Genomic DNA, 18,849 nt, shown 5'->3' with positions numbered 1-18,849 from the left:
GGACTGAGATGAGAAAGAACTTCTTCACTCAGACTTGTGAGCCTGTTGGGATTGTCTCCCACAGGAAACTGTTGGTGTTAGTTCATTAGATATATTCAAGAGGGATCTGGACATGACCCTTGTAGGGATCAAGAGGTATGGGGAGAGGGCGGGAATGGGATACTGAGAGTGCATGATCAGCCATGATTGTATTGCATGGTGGTACAGGCTCGACGAGCTGAATGGCCTACTCCTGCACCTGTTTTCTATGTTTCTATGTCTATATTCATTCCCCATCATGAACTGGGAACATGCGGCTTTTCTCTGAAAAAGTAAAAGTTGAATTCTTCAATTTCAGGGAATCGTCCACGAGAGCAAACCGATTTTTACAGCACAATTTCATCCAGAGGCGAAGGGAGGACCAACAGATACTGAAGTAAGTGAAACCATTTTCCACTCAAAACCCAGAGAAGGAGCAACTCCAAACAACAACATTGCCGAGCTTCTGTCAAAAGTATTCTGCAAGAGCACAGGTTGAATTTGTTTGATCCTGTATAGAGCAGGAGTCAGATATTGAGCTGAAATCTCAATGTGTTCTCTGAGCAGATTTAAATTAGACTGAGAATCCATACCACCTAGGGATGTTCACTCACTTCATTGTCCACGTCAACAGACACAAGGCCTTGTGCGACATCCTTCTGACGCTGAGGGAAAATGGAGCTGTCTGAGGGAGATGCAGTCTGTCACAGTTTAACACTCGGATGCAGTACCAACTTGTGTCTCTATCTCCCTGACGCTCTACCCCTCTTTCTGTCGTTCCATGTTTCAGTCACTCTGATGCTCCATGTTTGTGTCTCAGTCTGTCATTGATGCTCCATGGTTTGGGTGGGGATTTGCCCTACTGCTGTCTTACTGCTGGGAAAATTCCACTGACTGAGTGGAATTGGAACCTGGGGAAGGGAACAAGGATGCAAACAAAAGACTGAAATGTAAGAAGCTAATGTGGAAGGTAGAAAAAAGCAAACGCGAAGAACATATGGGGTCATACTGCAAAATAAAGACGTCAGAGGTAGGGTCTTTACTCAGAGAGTGGTAGGGGCGTGGAATGTATTGCTGGAGAGGGTAGTGGAGTTGGCCTTGTTAGGGGCATTTAAGCGGCTATTAGATAGGCATGTGGATGATAGTATAAGGTAGGGGTGGAGGTTAGATAGACCTTAGGTTTAGGGTAAAAGTTCGGCACAACATCGTGGGCTGAAGGGCCTGTACTGTGCTGTACTGTTCTATGTTCTATGTTCTGTGTTCTAAACTAAGAATACTAATAAGGTTAAATATAAAGGCTTTGTGCTTGAATACACATAATGCATGAAGCATTCGCAGTAAGTTGGATGAACTTGTAGCTCACATATACATAAACGGTTATGATGTAGGTGCCAATACAGAAACATGGCTGCAGGATGAGCAAGGATATGTACTGAACACCCAAGAGTGTTCATATTTAGGAAGAACAGAAAAAATGGGATCGGAGGTAGGGGAGCATTGTTAGTAAAGGAGACAATCAATGCAATAAGATGAAGGAGATTGGCTCAGGAAATCTTGATCCGAAATCTGTATGGGTGCAGGTAAGAAACCACAATGGGCAGAAAATTTTGTTGAGGGTTATCAAAAGGCCCTACAAACAGTAGTGAAGATGCAAGGGAAGGCATTAATTAAACAAGAAATAAGTGATGTATGCAATAATGGTACAACTGTAATCATGGGTAAATTTAGTTTACATAGAGATTGGACAATCCAAATTAGCAATGGTATTATACAGAAGCATTTCCTAAAGTTTATATGTCATTGTTTTTTTCAACCAATACGTTGAGGAACCAGCCAGCGAACAGGCTATTCTGAACTGTGTACTGCAATGCGAAATGATTGGTTAACAATCTTGTTGTGCAGGACCCTAGGTGGAGAGTGACCATAATATGATGAAATTCTTCATTAAGATAGAGAGTGAAGTTTTTGAATCCAAAACCAGGGTGCAGAATCTAAATAGAGGGAATTATGTGGTATGAGGCACAAATTGGTGAGGATGTAGTGGGGAACCTTACCAAAGGGATGATGATGGATAGGCAATGGTTCATATTTAAAGAATATGGGCAAGAATTACAGTAATTACTCATTCCTGTCTGATGCAAAAGTAAGAGAGGAAGGTTGGCTCTACCGTGGCTGATAAAAGAAATTATAAATAATATTAGAACCAAAGTGGAGACATATAAAATTGCCAGATAAAGCAGCAAGTCTGAGGATTTGGAACATTTTAGAATTCAGCAAAAGAGAACAATAAGTTTGGTCAAGAAGGGCAAAATAGAGTATGAGTAAAATTGTAGGGAACCTAGAAACTGACCATAGAAGTTTCTATAAATATGTGAAGAGAAAAAGATTAGTAAAGATGAATGTAGGTATCTTAGAGTCAGAAGCTAGAAAAACAATAATGGGGATCAAAGAAATTGCAGAAGAATTGAACTTTGGTTCTGTCTTCAGAAAGAAGGCACAAATCACCTCACAGAAATGTCAGGCAGCCAAGAGTCTAGTGAAAGGAAGGAATTGAAGAAAATCAGTATTACTAAGAAAATAGTGCTTGGGAAATTAATTAGGTTAAAGGCTGCCAAATCACTAGGACTCAAACTACATCTCAGAGTACATCCAAGGAAGAGGCCCAGAAAATATTGGATGTTTTGGTGGTCATCTTCCAAAATTTATAGACTTCAGACAGTTTCTTTTGATTTGAGGGTGGCAAATGCCAAACGCAAATAGAGAATTATAGACCAGTTAGCCTAACATCAGTAGTGGAGCAAATGGTAGAATCTATTATAAAAGACATCATATCAAACCATTTGGAAAGCATTACCCGGATTGCACATAGCCAGCATGCTATGAAAAATGAATCATGTTTAACAAATCTTGAAGGATGTAATGATTACAGTAGATAGCGGAGAATAGCTGTGGTCTATTTTGGATTTTCAGAAAGTAATAATGAGGACTCACAAAGGAGGTTAGTGGGTAAAGTTAAAGCACATGGGATAAGGGGCTAATATATATAATGGATTGCGAATTGGTTGAAAACTGTATGCAACTTTGGTCTTCCTACCCAAGAGAGGATATATCTGCCATGGAAAGAGTGCAACAGCGGTTCTCTGGATTGATACTGGTGAAGGCCTGACTATAATATGAGGAGACATGGGTTCTATGGAGGCTGTATTCACTAAAGTTTAGAAGGATGAGATGGGATCTGATTGAAACGTGTAAAATTCTACCAGGGCTGGACAGACTAACCACAGGAAGGATGTTTCCTGTGGTTTGGGAGTCGAGAACTGTGGACACAGTTCCAGGATACAGAGTAGACCATTTACAGCTGAGATGAGGAAAAATGTCTTCACTCAAAGGGTAATGAGTGTGTGGAATTCTCTACCACAAAATGCTTAATATATTCAAGAAGGAGATTGATAATTTTTAGATCTTAAAGGCATTAAGGGGCATGTGGAGAAGGTGGGAATATGGCATTGAGACAGAAGATCACCCATGATCGTATTGAATGATGGAGCAGGCTCGTAGGGCTGAATGGCCTACTTCTGTTCCTGGTTTCTATTTTTTTAAGTCTGTGAGAAGCTGAAAGGCTCACTGCATCTAAGAGTGCATTACAGCAGATGCTGGAATCTGAACTGAAAACAAAAAGTGTTGCAGATCACAACAGGTTAGGTAGCATCCATGGAGAGAAAGCAAGCTAACTTTTTTGAGTCTAGATGACTCTTCATCAGAGGAGCACAATATCTATTTGATGTCACTCTCCCTCCAGCCCCGCCTGTATGAAATGTAACATTCTTTTCAGTCATTCAAGACAAAATAAGTTGGCATCCATCAAAAACAAATGGATGGATAAATGAAAAATGTTACAGATTTGATAAGGCCAATCCTGCTTGATTAGAATAATGATTGTGTTCTCTACAGTAATGGGGAGGATTATTGAGGCCTGTTTGGTTGACATTGGGATTTCTGAAGGGGGGTATATGTAGTATTATGGAGTAAGAGCAAGGGAGTAAGATTCTGGGTTCACTGATTCCAGGCGAGGCAGGGTAGGCTGAATGGCCTTCTTCTGAGGGATGCAGCAGGAAACCGCCTATTTAGTTCCAACCTGTTTGAAGCCTTACCTTAGTGTATCCAAAGAGGCACTCTGCACAGAGTTGAAGAAGGACACTCTGTTGATAATCACCATTTTTTTTTCCAGTTCCTGTTCGATGCTTTTATTTCACTGATAAAGAAAGGAAAAGGAACCAGCATTGCCTCAGTGATGCCTGCAGTCCCTCCACCACCTAAGAGGCTTAAGGTTTGACTTCTTTATCTTTGGTGTCATACAGTCATAGAAATCTACAGCACAGTAAAAGGCCCCTCGGTCCATTGAGTCTACTCTGGTCAATAATAACCATGTAAATACTTATTGAATTTTATGAGGCTTTCTGCCTCGAACACCCTGTGACAGGCAGTGAGTTCCAGATTCCTACCACCCTCTGGGTGAAAAGGCCATTTCTCATATCTCTTCTCAACCTTCTGCTCTTTACCTTAAATCTATGCCTCTAGTCATTGATCCCTCTATCAAGGGGAAATGTATTTTTCCAGTCTGCCATATCTATGCCCTTCATAATTTTATATATCTCAATGAAGTCCTCTCTCAAACTCCTCTGTTTTAAAGAAAACATCTCCAGTCTGTCCAATCTCTCTTCATAAGTGAAAGTCTCCAGCCCAGTCAACATCCTGATAAATTACCCCTGCGCCCTCTCCAGTGGTGTCACATCCCTCCTATAATGTGGATTCCAGAACAGCACACAACAGCTATGGCCGAACCAACGTTTTGATGGTTCCAGCAAAACGTTCCTGCTCTTAAACTCTATGTCTCAGCTAATAAAGGCAAGGATCCCACATGCCATCTTAACCACTTTATCCACCTGACCTGATACCTTAAGGGACTGGTGTACGTACACCTAGGTCCCTAGGTCCCTCTGATCCTTCCTCTGGTGCTTCCCAGGGTCATCCATTCATCACGTATTCCCTTGCCATGTTTGTCCTGCATTATGCATTATCTTTATCTGCATTGAATTCTGTTTGCTACTGATCAGCCTATCTGACCAACCCACCTACATCACCTGTAATCTAAGGCTGCCCTCCTCCATATTTACCATCCCAATAATTTTTATATCATCTGTGAACTTACTGATCAACCCTCCTACATTCAAATCCAAATCATTGACATAGATCATAGGTCATAGAATTGATCGTAGAATCCCTACAATGTAGAAACAGGCCCTTTGGCCCAACAAGCCCACACTGACTCTCAGAGCATCCTGCCCAGACCCATCCCCCTATAACCCACTTAATCTATACATCCCTGAAAACTACAGGCAATTTAGCATGGCCAATCCACCGAGCCTGCACATCTTTGGACTGTGGGAGGAAACCGAAGCAGCCGGATGAAACCCACGCAGACACAGGGAGAATGTGTAAACTCCACACAGACAGTCGCCCGCGGGTGGAATCGAACCCGGGTCCCTGGAGCTGTTGCAAACAACAAGGGACCCAACACTGACTCCTATGGACCTCCACTGGACACAAACTTCCAGTCAGAAAAAACACCCTCAACCATCTCCCTCTGCTTCCTGCCACTCAGCCAATTGTGGATCCAATTTGACAAATTTCCTTGGAAATTTTCTAGTGGCTGAACTAAACTCTCTAATTCATCCATCTGCAAAGTGTTATATGATGATTGAATTGTTATAGCAAACAAATTAACAAACATTATGTGTTATCCTTTGCTTTGTGTCTTTCTCTTTCTGTTGTAATTTCCTCCTCCTTTCTTCATCCCTCTCTCTTTATCTATCTTGTTCTCTCTATGTCAGGTTTCCCTGTAGTCCTGCTTTTTCAGGAATCCATCATCTTGGCGGCCACCTTGAACTACCCCAGCTTTTTGATGCCAGTTAAAAATATGGCTGGAATCGCACATCTCCACAGCACGTGATTGTGGCAAATAGGTTCTTAATGACAATTCAGGAGCTTCAGTTTTATACCAATATTCTCAAACTGACATGATCTGATTTGACCTTGGGTTTTCTGAATCACTTGTTCAGCACAATAACTACTATGCTATTGTATCTGTTAAACTTAGGTCCAGTTGGGTTATCCACATTTCAATCAGAAATGCAAGCTTTCGGACTCTTAGTCCTTCATCAGGTGTTAGTGAGAGAGCTAGTGTCAGACACAGAATTTATAAGTAAAAGATCAAAGGGTCACACCACTGATTGAGATGTACTAAACAAACCTAAGATGCTGTTAAATCTTTAATCATTTAGAAGTTTTTAATTGATTAATATGTATATGTAAATCCTAAGGGATTTAAAACCTCTCTCACTAACCCTTGAAGAAGGAGTAAGAGTCTGAAAGCTTGTGTATTCAAACAAACCTGTTTTACTATAACCTGCTGTCGTGTGATTTCTGACCCTTTCCACCACAGTCCAACACCGGTACCTCGACATCTATCAGAAATGCTGCGTGTTACTTGAAGAGCTGTTGTGAGCTGTCTGCCCTGTACACCTCCCTCAATCATCAGTTCCCAAAATTATCAGTTAAGCTCATGAGCAGGTTATATTGCTGAGCAGGCACTTCTTGATAGCACTGTTGATGACACTTCATCACTTTACGGATGATTGACAGTAGATTGATGGGATGGTATTTGACCAGGTTGGATTTGTACTGTTTTTCGTGTATGGGACATGCCTACAAAATTTTCTACATTGTCTGGTAGATGCCAGTATTGTAACTGTACAGGAAAAGCTTCACTAGGGTAGCAGCAAATTCTGGAGTACTAGTCTTCAGTTCTATTGCTGGAAATGTTGTTGTGACCCATAGCTTTTGCAGTATTCAGTGCCTCCAACTGTTTCTTGATATCATGTGGAATTAATCGAATTGGCTGAAGTTTGGTATCTGTGATGCTGGGGACTAATGGACGAGGCCAAGATGGAACATCCATGCGCAACTTCTGGCTTAAGATTTTTATAAATGCTTCAACCTTATCTGTTGCACTGATGTGCTGGGCTATCTCCTATAATTGAAGATGGGATATTTGCGGAGCCGCCTCCTCCAGTGAGTTGTTTAATTGTTTACCATCATTCACGACTGCATGTGGCAGGACTGCAGACCTTAGATCAAATCTAGTTGTGGGATTGCTTAGTCCTGCCTATCTCTTGCTGCTTATGCTGTTTGGCATACAAGTAGTCCTGTTTGATAGCTTCACCATGCATTTTTAGGTGTGCCTGATGGTGCTTCTGGCATGCCTGCCTGCACTCTCCATTGAGCCAGAGTTGACTCCCTTGACTGATTATAATGGTTGAGTGGGGGATGTGCTGGGCCATTAAGTTTCAGATTGTGTTGGAGTACAATTCTGCTGCTATTGATGACCTACAGTGCCTCATGGATGCCCAGCCTTGAGTTACTAGATCTGTTTGTAGTCTGTCCCATTTAGCTTGGTGATAGTGCCCCCCACAACATGTTGAAGGGTTCTCATTGTGAAGGTGGGACACATTTCCACAAGGACTGTGCAGTGGTCACTCTTACATCTGTCTGTGACAGAATCAATATCTGCAGTCGGCAGATTGGTGAGGATGAGGTCAAGTATGTTTTTCCCTGTTGTTGGTTCCCTCGTCATCTGCCTTAGGCCCAATCTAGGAGCTATGTACTTTAGGACTTGACCAGCTCGGTCAGTAGTGCTGCTGCCATGCCACTCTTGATGGTGGACATTTAAATCCCCACGTAGAGTACATTCTGCACCTTTGCCACCCTCAGTGCTTCCTCCAAGTGTTGCTCAACATAGAGGAGCACTGATTCATCAGCTGATTATACGGTAATCAGCAGGAGGTTTCCTTGCCCATGTTTAACCTGAAGCCAGAAAACTTCATGTGGTCCACATTCAATGTTGAGGATTCCTGGTGCAACCCCTTCCCATCTGTATACGACTGTACTGCCACCTCTGCTCGGTCTGTCCTGCCAGTGGGATGGAAATGTTGGTATCTAGAACATTGCCTGTGAGATATGATTCTGTGAGTATGACTATGTGAGGCTGTTGTTTGCCTAGTATGTAACACAGCTCTCCTAATTTTGACACAAGATGTTAGTAAGGAAGACTCTGAAGGGTTGATGGGACTCATTTTGTCATGGCTGTTTCTGGTGCCTAGGCTGTTGCCAGGTGGTCTGTTTGGTTTTGTTACTGATTTGAGACTTTCTAGTGATTGTTACTACTGAATGGTTTGCTAGGCCATTTCAGAAGGCCGTTAAGAGTCACCTACATTGTGTTTGGAGTCACATGTAGGCCAGAATAGAACGAATGAAAGTTTTTTTTTTTAGGGCGGCACGGTGGCTCAGTGTTTAGCACTACTGCCTCGCAGCGCCAGGGACCCGGGTTCGATTCCACGTTCGGGCGACTGTCTGTGTGGAGTTTGCACATTCTCCCCGTGCCTGCATGGGTTTCCTCCGGGTGCTCCTGTTTCCTCCCACTGTCCAAAGATATGCAGGTTAGGTGGATTGGCCATGCTAAATTGCCCGTAGTGTTCAGGGATGTGTAAATTAGGTGGGTTACAGAGGGATGGGATGCTCCTAGGGTCGGTGTGCACATGTTGGGCCGAAGGGCCTGTTTCCACACTGTAGGGATTCAACGAAATAACTATGATTCTATTAAAGAATAGATAAGGATGGCAGATTTCCTTTCCTGAAGGACATTGGTGAACCAGATGGGGTTTTACAACACATTAACAGTCCCAGGTAACTGTATCTCAGTTTCTTGATTATTTGGGCAGGAAACTTACCACTGTGGTTTGTGTTCTTTCAGAAAATTGAAGGTTTTGGTTTGTTCTCCAAGCCTTGATAAAGCACAAGAGTTTTCTTCATAGTACATGCTTTGCTTATGTGGTTCTGCCTTCTGTGTTGTCATGGCTTGCTGGGTCTTAACTATTCTTTATAACACTGGAAATATTTTATTACCTTCTGTTTCAGTGTAATTTTTGCAGTACAGTACCACAGAGAACGTTGAAACCCAGTTGAAAGTTTATCGTTTTAGTCAGAGTGGGAGGGGTGTCACAACTGTACAGAGAATTAGTTACAACACATTGTGGGGTCATTGTCTGCAGCTCAGCAGAGACCCCGGTCTGCATCCTGCAGAGAGACCTCGGTGTGGGAGGATTAGGGTGAGCAAAGTTCATTACAATGATCCCAAGATTAAAATCCTAGAAATTATGCGTACAGGTTGCATAGAGTGTTGCTGCACTCCCTTTTGAATGGGAGTCATCTAATTGAGGTGTTTAACATTGTTTAGGGGTTTGATGGTGGAGCAAGAGAAAACAAACTTGCTCAGGGCATTCTGAACAACAGGGAGAATCCTTACAATTCCAGCTCGGCTGCTCAGGCTGGTGTCAGGAATCACGTCCACATGAACAAGGATCCTGGAATCCTGGAATTCTCTCCCTCCCAAAAGCCACTGGGCTCAGAGATTCTTTGAGAATTTCCCAGTGGAGATTGGCTGAAAATTGTGTGATTTGGTGGTTAAGTGCTGTGGTTAACTACACAATGAAGTGGCAGTGGAAGGGCTGAATCGCTACCTTCTTTCACTGTTATCCTCGCTGACATTGTGCTGCTTGTTTCAGGTGTCGAAGGTGTTGGTCTTGGGTTCGGGAGGCCTCTCGATTGGCCAGGCTGGCGAGTTTGATTACTCTGGATCGCAGGCGATTAAAGCTTTAAAGGTGAGCTGTGGAGGGTTTGTACTTGCTGTCCTGAGCATAGCACTGTCTGCCTGTCTTGACACTTGTCTGATATCTGGCCCAGGAGACTGTGTTTCCAGTGACACCTCCCCAGACACGAGGCTGTTCTCCTTTGGTTCCTCAATAAGGCCCAGAGAGCCCGATCATAGTCAGGATAGATTCCACCAGTGGTAATCCTCTCTAAAATCACTCATTTGCAAGTTGGCAATTTTCCAGCCAGATTTCCAAGTCTGGATTGTTCCAAACTGGAGGTAATCAGGAAGGAGTCCACTCAGCGCCCAGGTCTCATTCTTTTTTACAGTACTCACTGCTGTATTTCAAGATTCACGCTGGTTAAAGGTTCCAAAGGTACACTGACAGTGAGGAAGGGTGTGTAGGGGTGATTGGGGGGTGTGCAGATTGGTGAGGGTGGGAAGAAGCAAGTTAGATATGGGGCATAGAGTGTCAGGAGGGTGATTTGTGGGGTGTGGCAGGGAGCTAGGTCGGTGATGGGTGTAGGGTGCCTTGTTGGTGAGAGGGTAGGGCGCCAGATGGGTGAAGGGAAAGGCTGGCTGGTGGGTGAGTATACTGGGATTTCAGGTAGGTTTGGCTGGGGTGAGGTAGCCAGGTCACAGGCTTCGAGACAGCTGCCTGATCCAGGGAATTATGATTGGACAAAGACAATGTTAGATCTGCTGGTTTTGAGCCATGTCAGGGCAGTATCTGTGGTCGAGAGTTGCAGTGTTGTCAGGGGCCAGGGTGCTGTTGGATTCGGGGTCACAGTGAGGTCAGGGGTCATGACAGTATCAGGTTCAGGGTCAAGGTTGGGTCAGTGTCGAGTATTGGGTCGGGGCGGTGTCAGGATCTCGGCTGTTAAGGGTTTCATGAATGCAGTAGACAGGTGAGTTGGTAACAGTTATCCAGGAGTTAGAGCAGGATTTTTTTTGATCCTGTGACCTTTCTTGGGTAACTGTTGTGGTTAGGTGTGTTGGCACCTCCAAATTCACAAACTTTAATGGACTCTGCCGGGGGTTCCAGATGCAGGGAAATTGCCCCTCAGTAAATTCAATTTGCGGGAAATTTCGTCAGCCTCTTGTGTCAGGTATTTTGCAGAATCCTCACTCAGCTCCAGTCTAATCGCTGACCAGTGACTATCTGGGCCTGACATTGATCAACGTCATTGCACGTGCACTTGCTCCTCTTGTACATCTTACAAAGTGTCGCTCCCTCTCTAAACTCTTTGCCTCTCTATCCTTACATTCTAACATTCCTTAACACCTGCCTCTTTGACCAAACTTCACATCACAGTCCCAAAATCTGACATGGCTCTTTGTCGGTGTTTTCATTGTTGTATGAAGTGGCTTGTGATGTGTTGGTACATTGAAGGTGCTATAGCATTGCAAATTGCTGAAGTGTCTGGATACTGAGCAGAGTCTCTGGCTGATGTCTTGTTTCCTCTGCTCAGGTCCTGGCAGCATTGTCATGTTCCAGCAGTGGCCAGGTCAGCTGATGTCAGGCAGTATAAATGAGAAATGGTCACTGCTTTATAAGGGAGGCCCTGATCCAGGGCAATGACAGATGTTTCTGACCATCACTGGGGCAGCTGCCTCAAACGTGCCCTCCAAGCTGTTCACCATCCTGACTTGGAAAAACATTACCATTCCTTCAGTGTCACTGGATCAAAATCCTGGAATTCCCTTCTGAAGGGCATTGTGGTTCAACCTACAGCATGTGAACTGTGTCAATACAGTGTGGAGCTGGAGGAATGTAGCAGGTCAGGCAGCATCAGAGGAGCAGGAAAGTCGACATTTCGGGTCTGATTGGGACTGATGAATGGTCCCAACCCGAAAAGTCGACTTTTCTGATCTTCTTATGCTGCCTGACCTGGTGTGTTCGTCCAGCTCCACACTATATTGATCTCTGACTCCAGCATCTGCAGTTCTTGCTATCTGCATGTGAACTGCAGCGGTTTAAGAAGGCAGCTCACCACCACCTTCTCAAAGGCAACGAGGGACAGGCAACAAATGCTGGCCAGCCAGCGATGCTCACATCCCACAGGTGAGGAAACAAAAATTGCAGAACCTGTCAACAGGATCCCCAGCCAAGGCCCCTGTAAAAGAGGTTCCCCCCATCAGACTCTGTTCCCATCAAACGCACCCAGGGCAGGTTCTTAACAGGTTTCTATACAGTGTAAAGCTGCCTCTATATTGTCATCATCACACTGTGTTGTTGTCCACATGGTATGTGGAAGCTAACTCCAGGTAAAGGAACAGCTGAAGTATGTGGTCATGCTGTGAAAGGACAGGTGCCACAGTGTGGATTGTGGATTGTGAAGTGTATAGTGCACCTGTGGAGAGTGGACTTTGTGGAGTGTAGTGTGGATTCTCATCGTCTACCCTGCTGTTGCCTTTAGGAAGAAAATATAAAAACTGTCTTGATGAACCCAAATATCGCCTCAGTGCAGACCAACGAGGTGGGCACCAAGCAAGCGGACACAGTTTACTTCTTACCCGTGACCCCAGAGTTTGTGACTGACATTATTAAAACGGAGCAGCCTGATGGGATACTTCTGTCTATGGGGGGTCAGACTGCCCTGAACTGCGGTGAGTTATTTAGCTTTAGTTCCCTAGTTACGTTGGCCCTGTTTTGTGAGTTGTTCTATCTGCTCTCTGCTGCTGTGCTGTGTTTGACTCCTGGCTCATTTACAGCCCAGGTATCAGGTATAGGTGGCTGCTCCACATGTGTGAGGGTAAGCCCATAATGTTTGATCCTGTAGGAGCCCCACCTTGTCATCCAGTGTTCTATTACCCACAGGAATCCTAGTCGAACTCGCTTTGTAATGACGAGGAGAGCAGTCTTGGTCAATTGTTCCTTCTCTTACCCAGGGTGGTTAGTGTAGGAACTACTGCCTGTGTCACATCCATCATATTAATACAGGCTGGCTGTTGAACTCAATCCCACACAGCCTTCAGTGCAAGTATGGTGCTGCCTATGTTTTCAAGTAATTTTGTAATGCAGAAGAAAATTCCACATTGAGTGCAACAGCAAATGTTTTGTCTAAAATTCAATCTTTAAAACTTTGTCAGTGGAATCACTACTTCACACAGAGAATTGGGAAATAGTGTTATCATTGAGCAGGATCTAGGCAGAGATACGTGAGACCACTTGGAATATGTGATGGTTATATGTTAATTCAGGGATGGTTGCTTAAGTACTTGACTGGGTATACGAATATAAAAAGGAGATCAAGTAATCTGTGGGGCTCAAGTTGGCGGTGTGTGATCAAGAAATCAAACTCTGACTGGAAATGTGTTTGCCTGAACTTTGTTAAGCATTTAACCTCAGATTTGTGACAATGAGGAAAGATTGTATAGGTTGGAGTAAAAACAGAAAATGCTGGAATGTTTCAGCAGATCAGGCAGCATCTGTGGAGAGAGAAACCAAGTGAATTGGCACCGTTCTGCAGAATTGACTTGGAAGATAGAGGTGCTTGTTTTGGAATAGGAGGCTGAAGAGAGATTCAGGTGTGTAAAATGAAGACGGATCTGGATTATTCCTTTTGAACTATTCTGCCTCCATAAGCACAAACATGATCAAGAGTCAGATTGAAAGTCAGATGGAATAATTAGAAGGGAGGTCAGGAGCATTATTTTTGTCCAGAAGGACCTGGAGCTTGCTGCTTGAAAGGATGACAGGCTTGGAAAGCTGAATTCTGTTTGGTTTGAAAAGCAGTACAACAGTAACTGAGCAGGAGCTGGAAAGTGGACAACATTCGAGTCTATTTGCTGCAACAGAGGTAATTTCCTTGTGTCCTTAATATTTCTGTCATTCCTCTCTCCATAACTTCAGTCACCTCTCCATTAGGCTCAATCAGTTATGTTAGGCATAACTTGCCCTTTTCACAAGTCCAGGAAAACTACCCTTCCAATCTGTCAGAAATGTACAAGGAATCCTGATGCTGACAACACTCGTGAGGTGTACTCCTTGCCTGCTCTTGATGTCATTGTTTGTGGAAGGGGAGTTGAACACAAGAGTAGGGAAATTATACTTCAATTACACAGGGCATTGGTGGGACATACTGTGTACAGCACAGGTCACCTTATTTAAAGAAAGATGTGAGTGTATTGGAGGCAATTCAGGGAAAATTTATCACAAGTGTACCTGTACCACGTGGGTTGACTTATGAGGAAAGCTTGGGAGGCTAGGCTTGTATCTATTTAAGTTTAGAAAAGTAAGAGACGACTTGACTGAAAAGTATATGGCCCTGAAGGGATTTGACAGGGTGGATGTGGAGAAGATGTTTCCTCTTGTGGGAGAATCTAGAACTAGGGGCTAATGTTTGAGAATCAGGGGCTCCCCCATTTAAAACAAATGAGGTGAAATATTTTCTCCCAGAGAATAATGAGTCTTTGAAATGTCTTCCTGAAGAGTGGAATAGTCCTTGACTATTTTTAAGGCAGCGATTAAATAGATTCTTGTTGAGCAAGGGAGCTGAAATGCTGAATAAAAACCGAATAAACCGTGGGTGCTGCAAATCGGAAACAAAAACAGAAGCTGCTGGAAAAGCTTAACAGGTCTGGCAGTGTCTGTGAAGAGAAATCAGAGTTAATGTTTCGGGACCAGTGCTATTGGGAGTACGCAAGCATGTGGATTTGAGGTTACAATCAGATCAGCCATGATCTTATTGAATGGTACAGCAGGTTTGAGAAGCGAAATAGTCTACTCCTGCAAGTAGGCTGTAAGTAACCTCCCTCTCAGTACATGTCCTGGCAACCAGTACCCAGAAGACGGAGGTAGTATAACTGAAGCAATTGAAGTGGCTGCCCAGCAGGATGACTGACCTACTGAGGATGGTTGATTGTAGTTGCCAGTGGTTGATGTCTCCTCAGTCGGGTACTGGTAGCAGTCCAACTGGTAATTACTAGTTGGAGGAGCCTGTCGCTGTTTGCTCGGCAGTTGGCTGATGCTCACATCAGCCATTTGGGGAAGACTATAACAAGGAACATCACTGAAACTTTTACGTTTTTAATTTCCCTTGGCTTTCTGTGTTAATTTTAACCTGGCGATATTGATAATGTCAGCTGATGACTAGTGAAATATAGTGGAAGTGTCCTGAATGAATTAGACCTCTATGTCCGCTCATATATTGAAATATGTCTATGAACTGAAGGAGACATTTAACTTTGATTGGAGGGAAAGATGTGTGAACTTTACAATAGAAGACTTGACTGCACAAGTTAAATCAAATACACATGTAAAGCAAACAAATAAGCACTTTCCTGATAAAATCCACATATGAGGATGAAGCAGATGAATCTATGAATGGAAAGATGGTGCAGGAGGGAAGACTTCAGATTCCTGAGGAATTGGGACCATTGCTGGAGGAGATGGGAACTGTGCAAGTTGGACAGGTTACATCCAAACAGGAGCAGGACCACCATCGTTATAGGAGATTTGCCAATGCTGTTGGGCTGGATTTAAAGTAGATTGACAGGAAGTGAGATCTGGTAGGTAGTTCAGAAGGGGAAGAAGCAAAGATAGAATTAGAAGTTAAAACACTAGTGAGTGAGTCTGGAAGGCAAACTAAAATTCTATCCTTCCTTGAACTATGTCTCAGTGATTGCAACAATATCATACTCCCAGGTGCAGATGCCTTATTGTGCCAATGTCGTCTTCTGTCTAGTGGACTGTCCAAGTATTCCTTCTATATCTGACTTAACCTTTACAGAAGTGTAAGAATAATCAAGCAATAATTATAGGGGATTTAAACCAGTAAATATTAACTGGACTAATTAGTGTGCAAAGTAGGGAGAGAACAAAACTCAGATTGCATTCAGGAGAGCTTTCTTAGACCAACAAGGGAGGGAACAGTTCTGGCCAGGAGAAGGGTGCATTTTGGAGGAAGTGATCATAACTCAGTTAGATTTGAGATAGTTACAGAAAAAAAGAAAAGATGGACTGCAAATAAAGGACCAGGAGTATCTACTTGCAGCTAAGTCTGTAAGAGACCATTGGGATTCAATCAAGGAAGAAACGGCAGAGTATAGCAAATACATTGTTACAAGAACAAAGGGTGGGATGAAGACTGGAGAACTCTAGATGTATCGGGATGTAAAGATTAGGATTGAGAAAAAGAAGCTTATGGCACTTACTAAGGGCTTAATACAGCAGATTCGATAGAAGAGTATAAAAAGTGTGTGTGTTTGTGTCAGTGGTGGGTTAAAAATAAAGTGCATGAGAAAGCATTAATGGGTAGAATAAAGGAAAATCCAAAGAATTTTATTAAATGCACAAAAAGGAAGAGAATACCTAGGAAGAAAGTACAATCTAATAGGATCCATGGAGGGAAATTGTGTGGGGACCCAAAAGATGTCATTAATAATACTTTGCATCAGTCTTCACAATGGAAAGGATGATGCAGGTATAGACATCAGGGTAGAGGTCTGTGAAATATGGAAGAATTTAACAGAGAGAGAAATCTTGATCAGATGGGCCAAAGGGCCAAGGAGTGGCAGACTGAGTTTAATTTAGATAAATGTGAGGTGCCGCTTTTTGGAAAGGCAAATCAGGGCAGGACTTATACACTTAATGGTAAGGTCCTGGGGAGTGTTGCTGAACAAAGAGACCTTGGCGTGCAGGTTCATAGTTTCTTGAAAGTGGAGTTGCAGGTAGATAGAATAGTGAAGAAGGCATTTGGTATGCTTGCCTTTATTGCTCAGTGCATTGAGTATAGGAGTTGGGAGATCATGTTCCAGCTGTACAGGACATTGGTTCAGCCTCTTCTGGAGTATTGCGTGCAATTCTGGTCTCCCTGCTACAGGAAGGATGTTGTGAAACTAGAAAGGGTTCAGAAAGGATTTACAAGGATGTTGCCAGGATTGGAGGATTTGAGCTACAGGGAGAGGCTGATAGGCTGGGGCTTTTTTCCCTGTAACTTTGGGCGCTGAGGGGTGACCTTTATAGAGGTTTATAAAATCATGAGGGGCATGGATAGGGTAAATAGGCAAGGTCTTTTCCCTGGGGTAGGGGAGTCCAATAGTAGAGGGCATAGGATTAAGGTGAGAGGGGAAAGATATAAAAGGGACCAAAGCGGCAACCTTTTCACGCAGAAGGTGGTGCATATATGGAATGAGCTGCCAGAGGAAGTGGTGGAGGCTATTATGATTACAACATTTAAAAGGCATCTGGATAGGTATATGAATAGGAAGGGTTTACAGGGATGTGGGCCAAATTCTGGCAAATGGGACTAGATTTATATACGATATCTAGTTGGCATGGACAAGTTGGACTGAAGGGTTTGTTTCCGTGGCATATATCTCTGAGTCTATGACTATAAGCACTAGCAGCCTAAGAAGTGGAGAAATCCACAGGCCTGGATGAGATGTATCCCAGGCTGGTAAGGGAGAAGGTATCAGGGACCCTGGCAGTAATAGGTGAGATGCCAGAGGACTGATAATCTGCTCATATTGTCCCATTATTAAAACAGGGAGGAAAGGATAGATTGGGAAATTACAGGCCAGTTAGATTAACCTTTGTATTGGGAAATTATTAGAAAGAATTCTGAAGGACAGGATATATCTGCACTTGGAGAGGCATGGGTTTATTAAGGGAAAGTCACGTTTGACAAATTTGATTGATTGAATTTTCTGAGGAGGTAGCCAAGAGTGTTGATGAGGGTAATGCATTTTATGCAGTCTACATAGACTTTAGCAAGACTCTGATAAGGTAGCACTTTTGGTAAAGTAGAAAACTGAAGTAAAAAGCTTATGAATGGTAGGACCCTGGAAAACAGTACAGATCAGCAGTATCTTGCTGTGCACATCCACATATCCCCTAAGGTATCAGGACAGGTGGATAAAATAATTAAGAAGGAACTTGGGATACTTGCCTTCATTAGGTGAGGCACAGAATACAAGAACAAGGAGGTTATCCAGGAATTATAGAAACTCTGGTGAGACCACAGTTGGGATATTGTCTGCAATTCTGGTCATCATATTATAAGATAGAAATTGTAATAGCACTGGAAAGGATGCAGAGGAGATTCATCAGGATACTGCTTGGGCTGGAGGGTCCAAACTATGAGGAGGAATTGGACAAATTGAGGTTATTTTCCTTGGAGAAGCAACAGTTGAGATCCTGATAGAGTTGTATAAGATTATGAGCAGCATAGATCAGGTGGATAGGAAATTACATTTTCTATTATTTCAGGGGTCGATAACCAGGAGCATAGATTTAAGAGAAGAGGTAGAAAGCTAGAAAGGGAGTTGAGAATTTCTTTCGCTCAGAGGGTGGTGGGAGTCACTGTCTAAAAAGATGATTGAGGCCATGAACAGTCATAACAATTAAACAGCATGTATATATTCATTTGTGCTGCCATAGCATCCAGGGCCATGGGCCAAGAGATGAAAAATTAGATCAGTGTGGTCAGATTTTTGTTGACTGGTGCGGACATGATGGGGTGAATGACCTCCGTCCTTGCTGTAAATGTTTGAGAGTCTGAGTCCAATCCAGTTCATCTCTCGGAAGTGCTGTTTCTTGTTAATTCTCCAGTGTATCTTCCAAGGCTGCTACACTTGAAGCTGTCACTGCTTGTTTTTATAACTTACATCCATAATTAATTTTCTCCCACTTTATTGGCTTTTTTTGTCATGTGCTGTGGATTCCTAAAACATCCCCAATCTTTTAAATGACTGCTAGTTTTTGCTATTTTTTATACCTTAGTTTTTGATTGGATACTCTCCTTGACCACCTTGGTTAACCAGGGTGCTCTATCCTTCTCATTCAGTCCTTCCTTTTCACCGGAATAAATATTTGCTGAGAATTATGTGATATCAGCTTAAATGTCTGCCACTGCTCTTCCATTGACTTTCCCTTTTGTTATTTTCCAAGCCCACTTCAGACAAGTCTTTCTTCATTTCTTCGTAATTGCTGTTATTTAAGTTGAGGACACGGATCTGAGACCTGAGTTGCCCTCCCTCAATTGAATTTGATATTCTTGAAATTTGAATTTGTGATTGCTACCCCAAGAAGATCATTTAATACAAGATCTCTTATTAAT

At 43.1% G+C, this 18,849-nt stretch overlaps 1 protein-coding gene across 1 annotated transcript in view; it reads left to right on the top strand.

Moving 5' to 3' along the window:
- Positions 1-18,849, top strand: part of cps1 (carbamoyl-phosphate synthase 1, mitochondrial) — a 176,671-nt gene that overhangs the window by 67,207 nt on the left and 90,615 nt on the right. The window contains exons 11-14 of the mRNA XM_048598668.1: positions 338-415; positions 4,247-4,345; positions 9,699-9,794; positions 12,205-12,394. Coding sequence (XP_048454625.1) covers positions 338-415; positions 4,247-4,345; positions 9,699-9,794; positions 12,205-12,394 — 463 coding nt within the window. The remainder of the gene's footprint in view (positions 1-337; positions 416-4,246; positions 4,346-9,698; positions 9,795-12,204; positions 12,395-18,849) is intronic.

This window comes from Rhincodon typus, chromosome 7, assembly GCF_021869965.1.
Source record: "Rhincodon typus isolate 14 chromosome 7, sRhiTyp1.1, whole genome shotgun sequence".
Classification (NCBI taxonomy): Eukaryota; Metazoa; Chordata; class Chondrichthyes; order Orectolobiformes; family Rhincodontidae; genus Rhincodon; species Rhincodon typus.
This window is presented reverse-complemented; position numbering and strand designations above follow the sequence as displayed.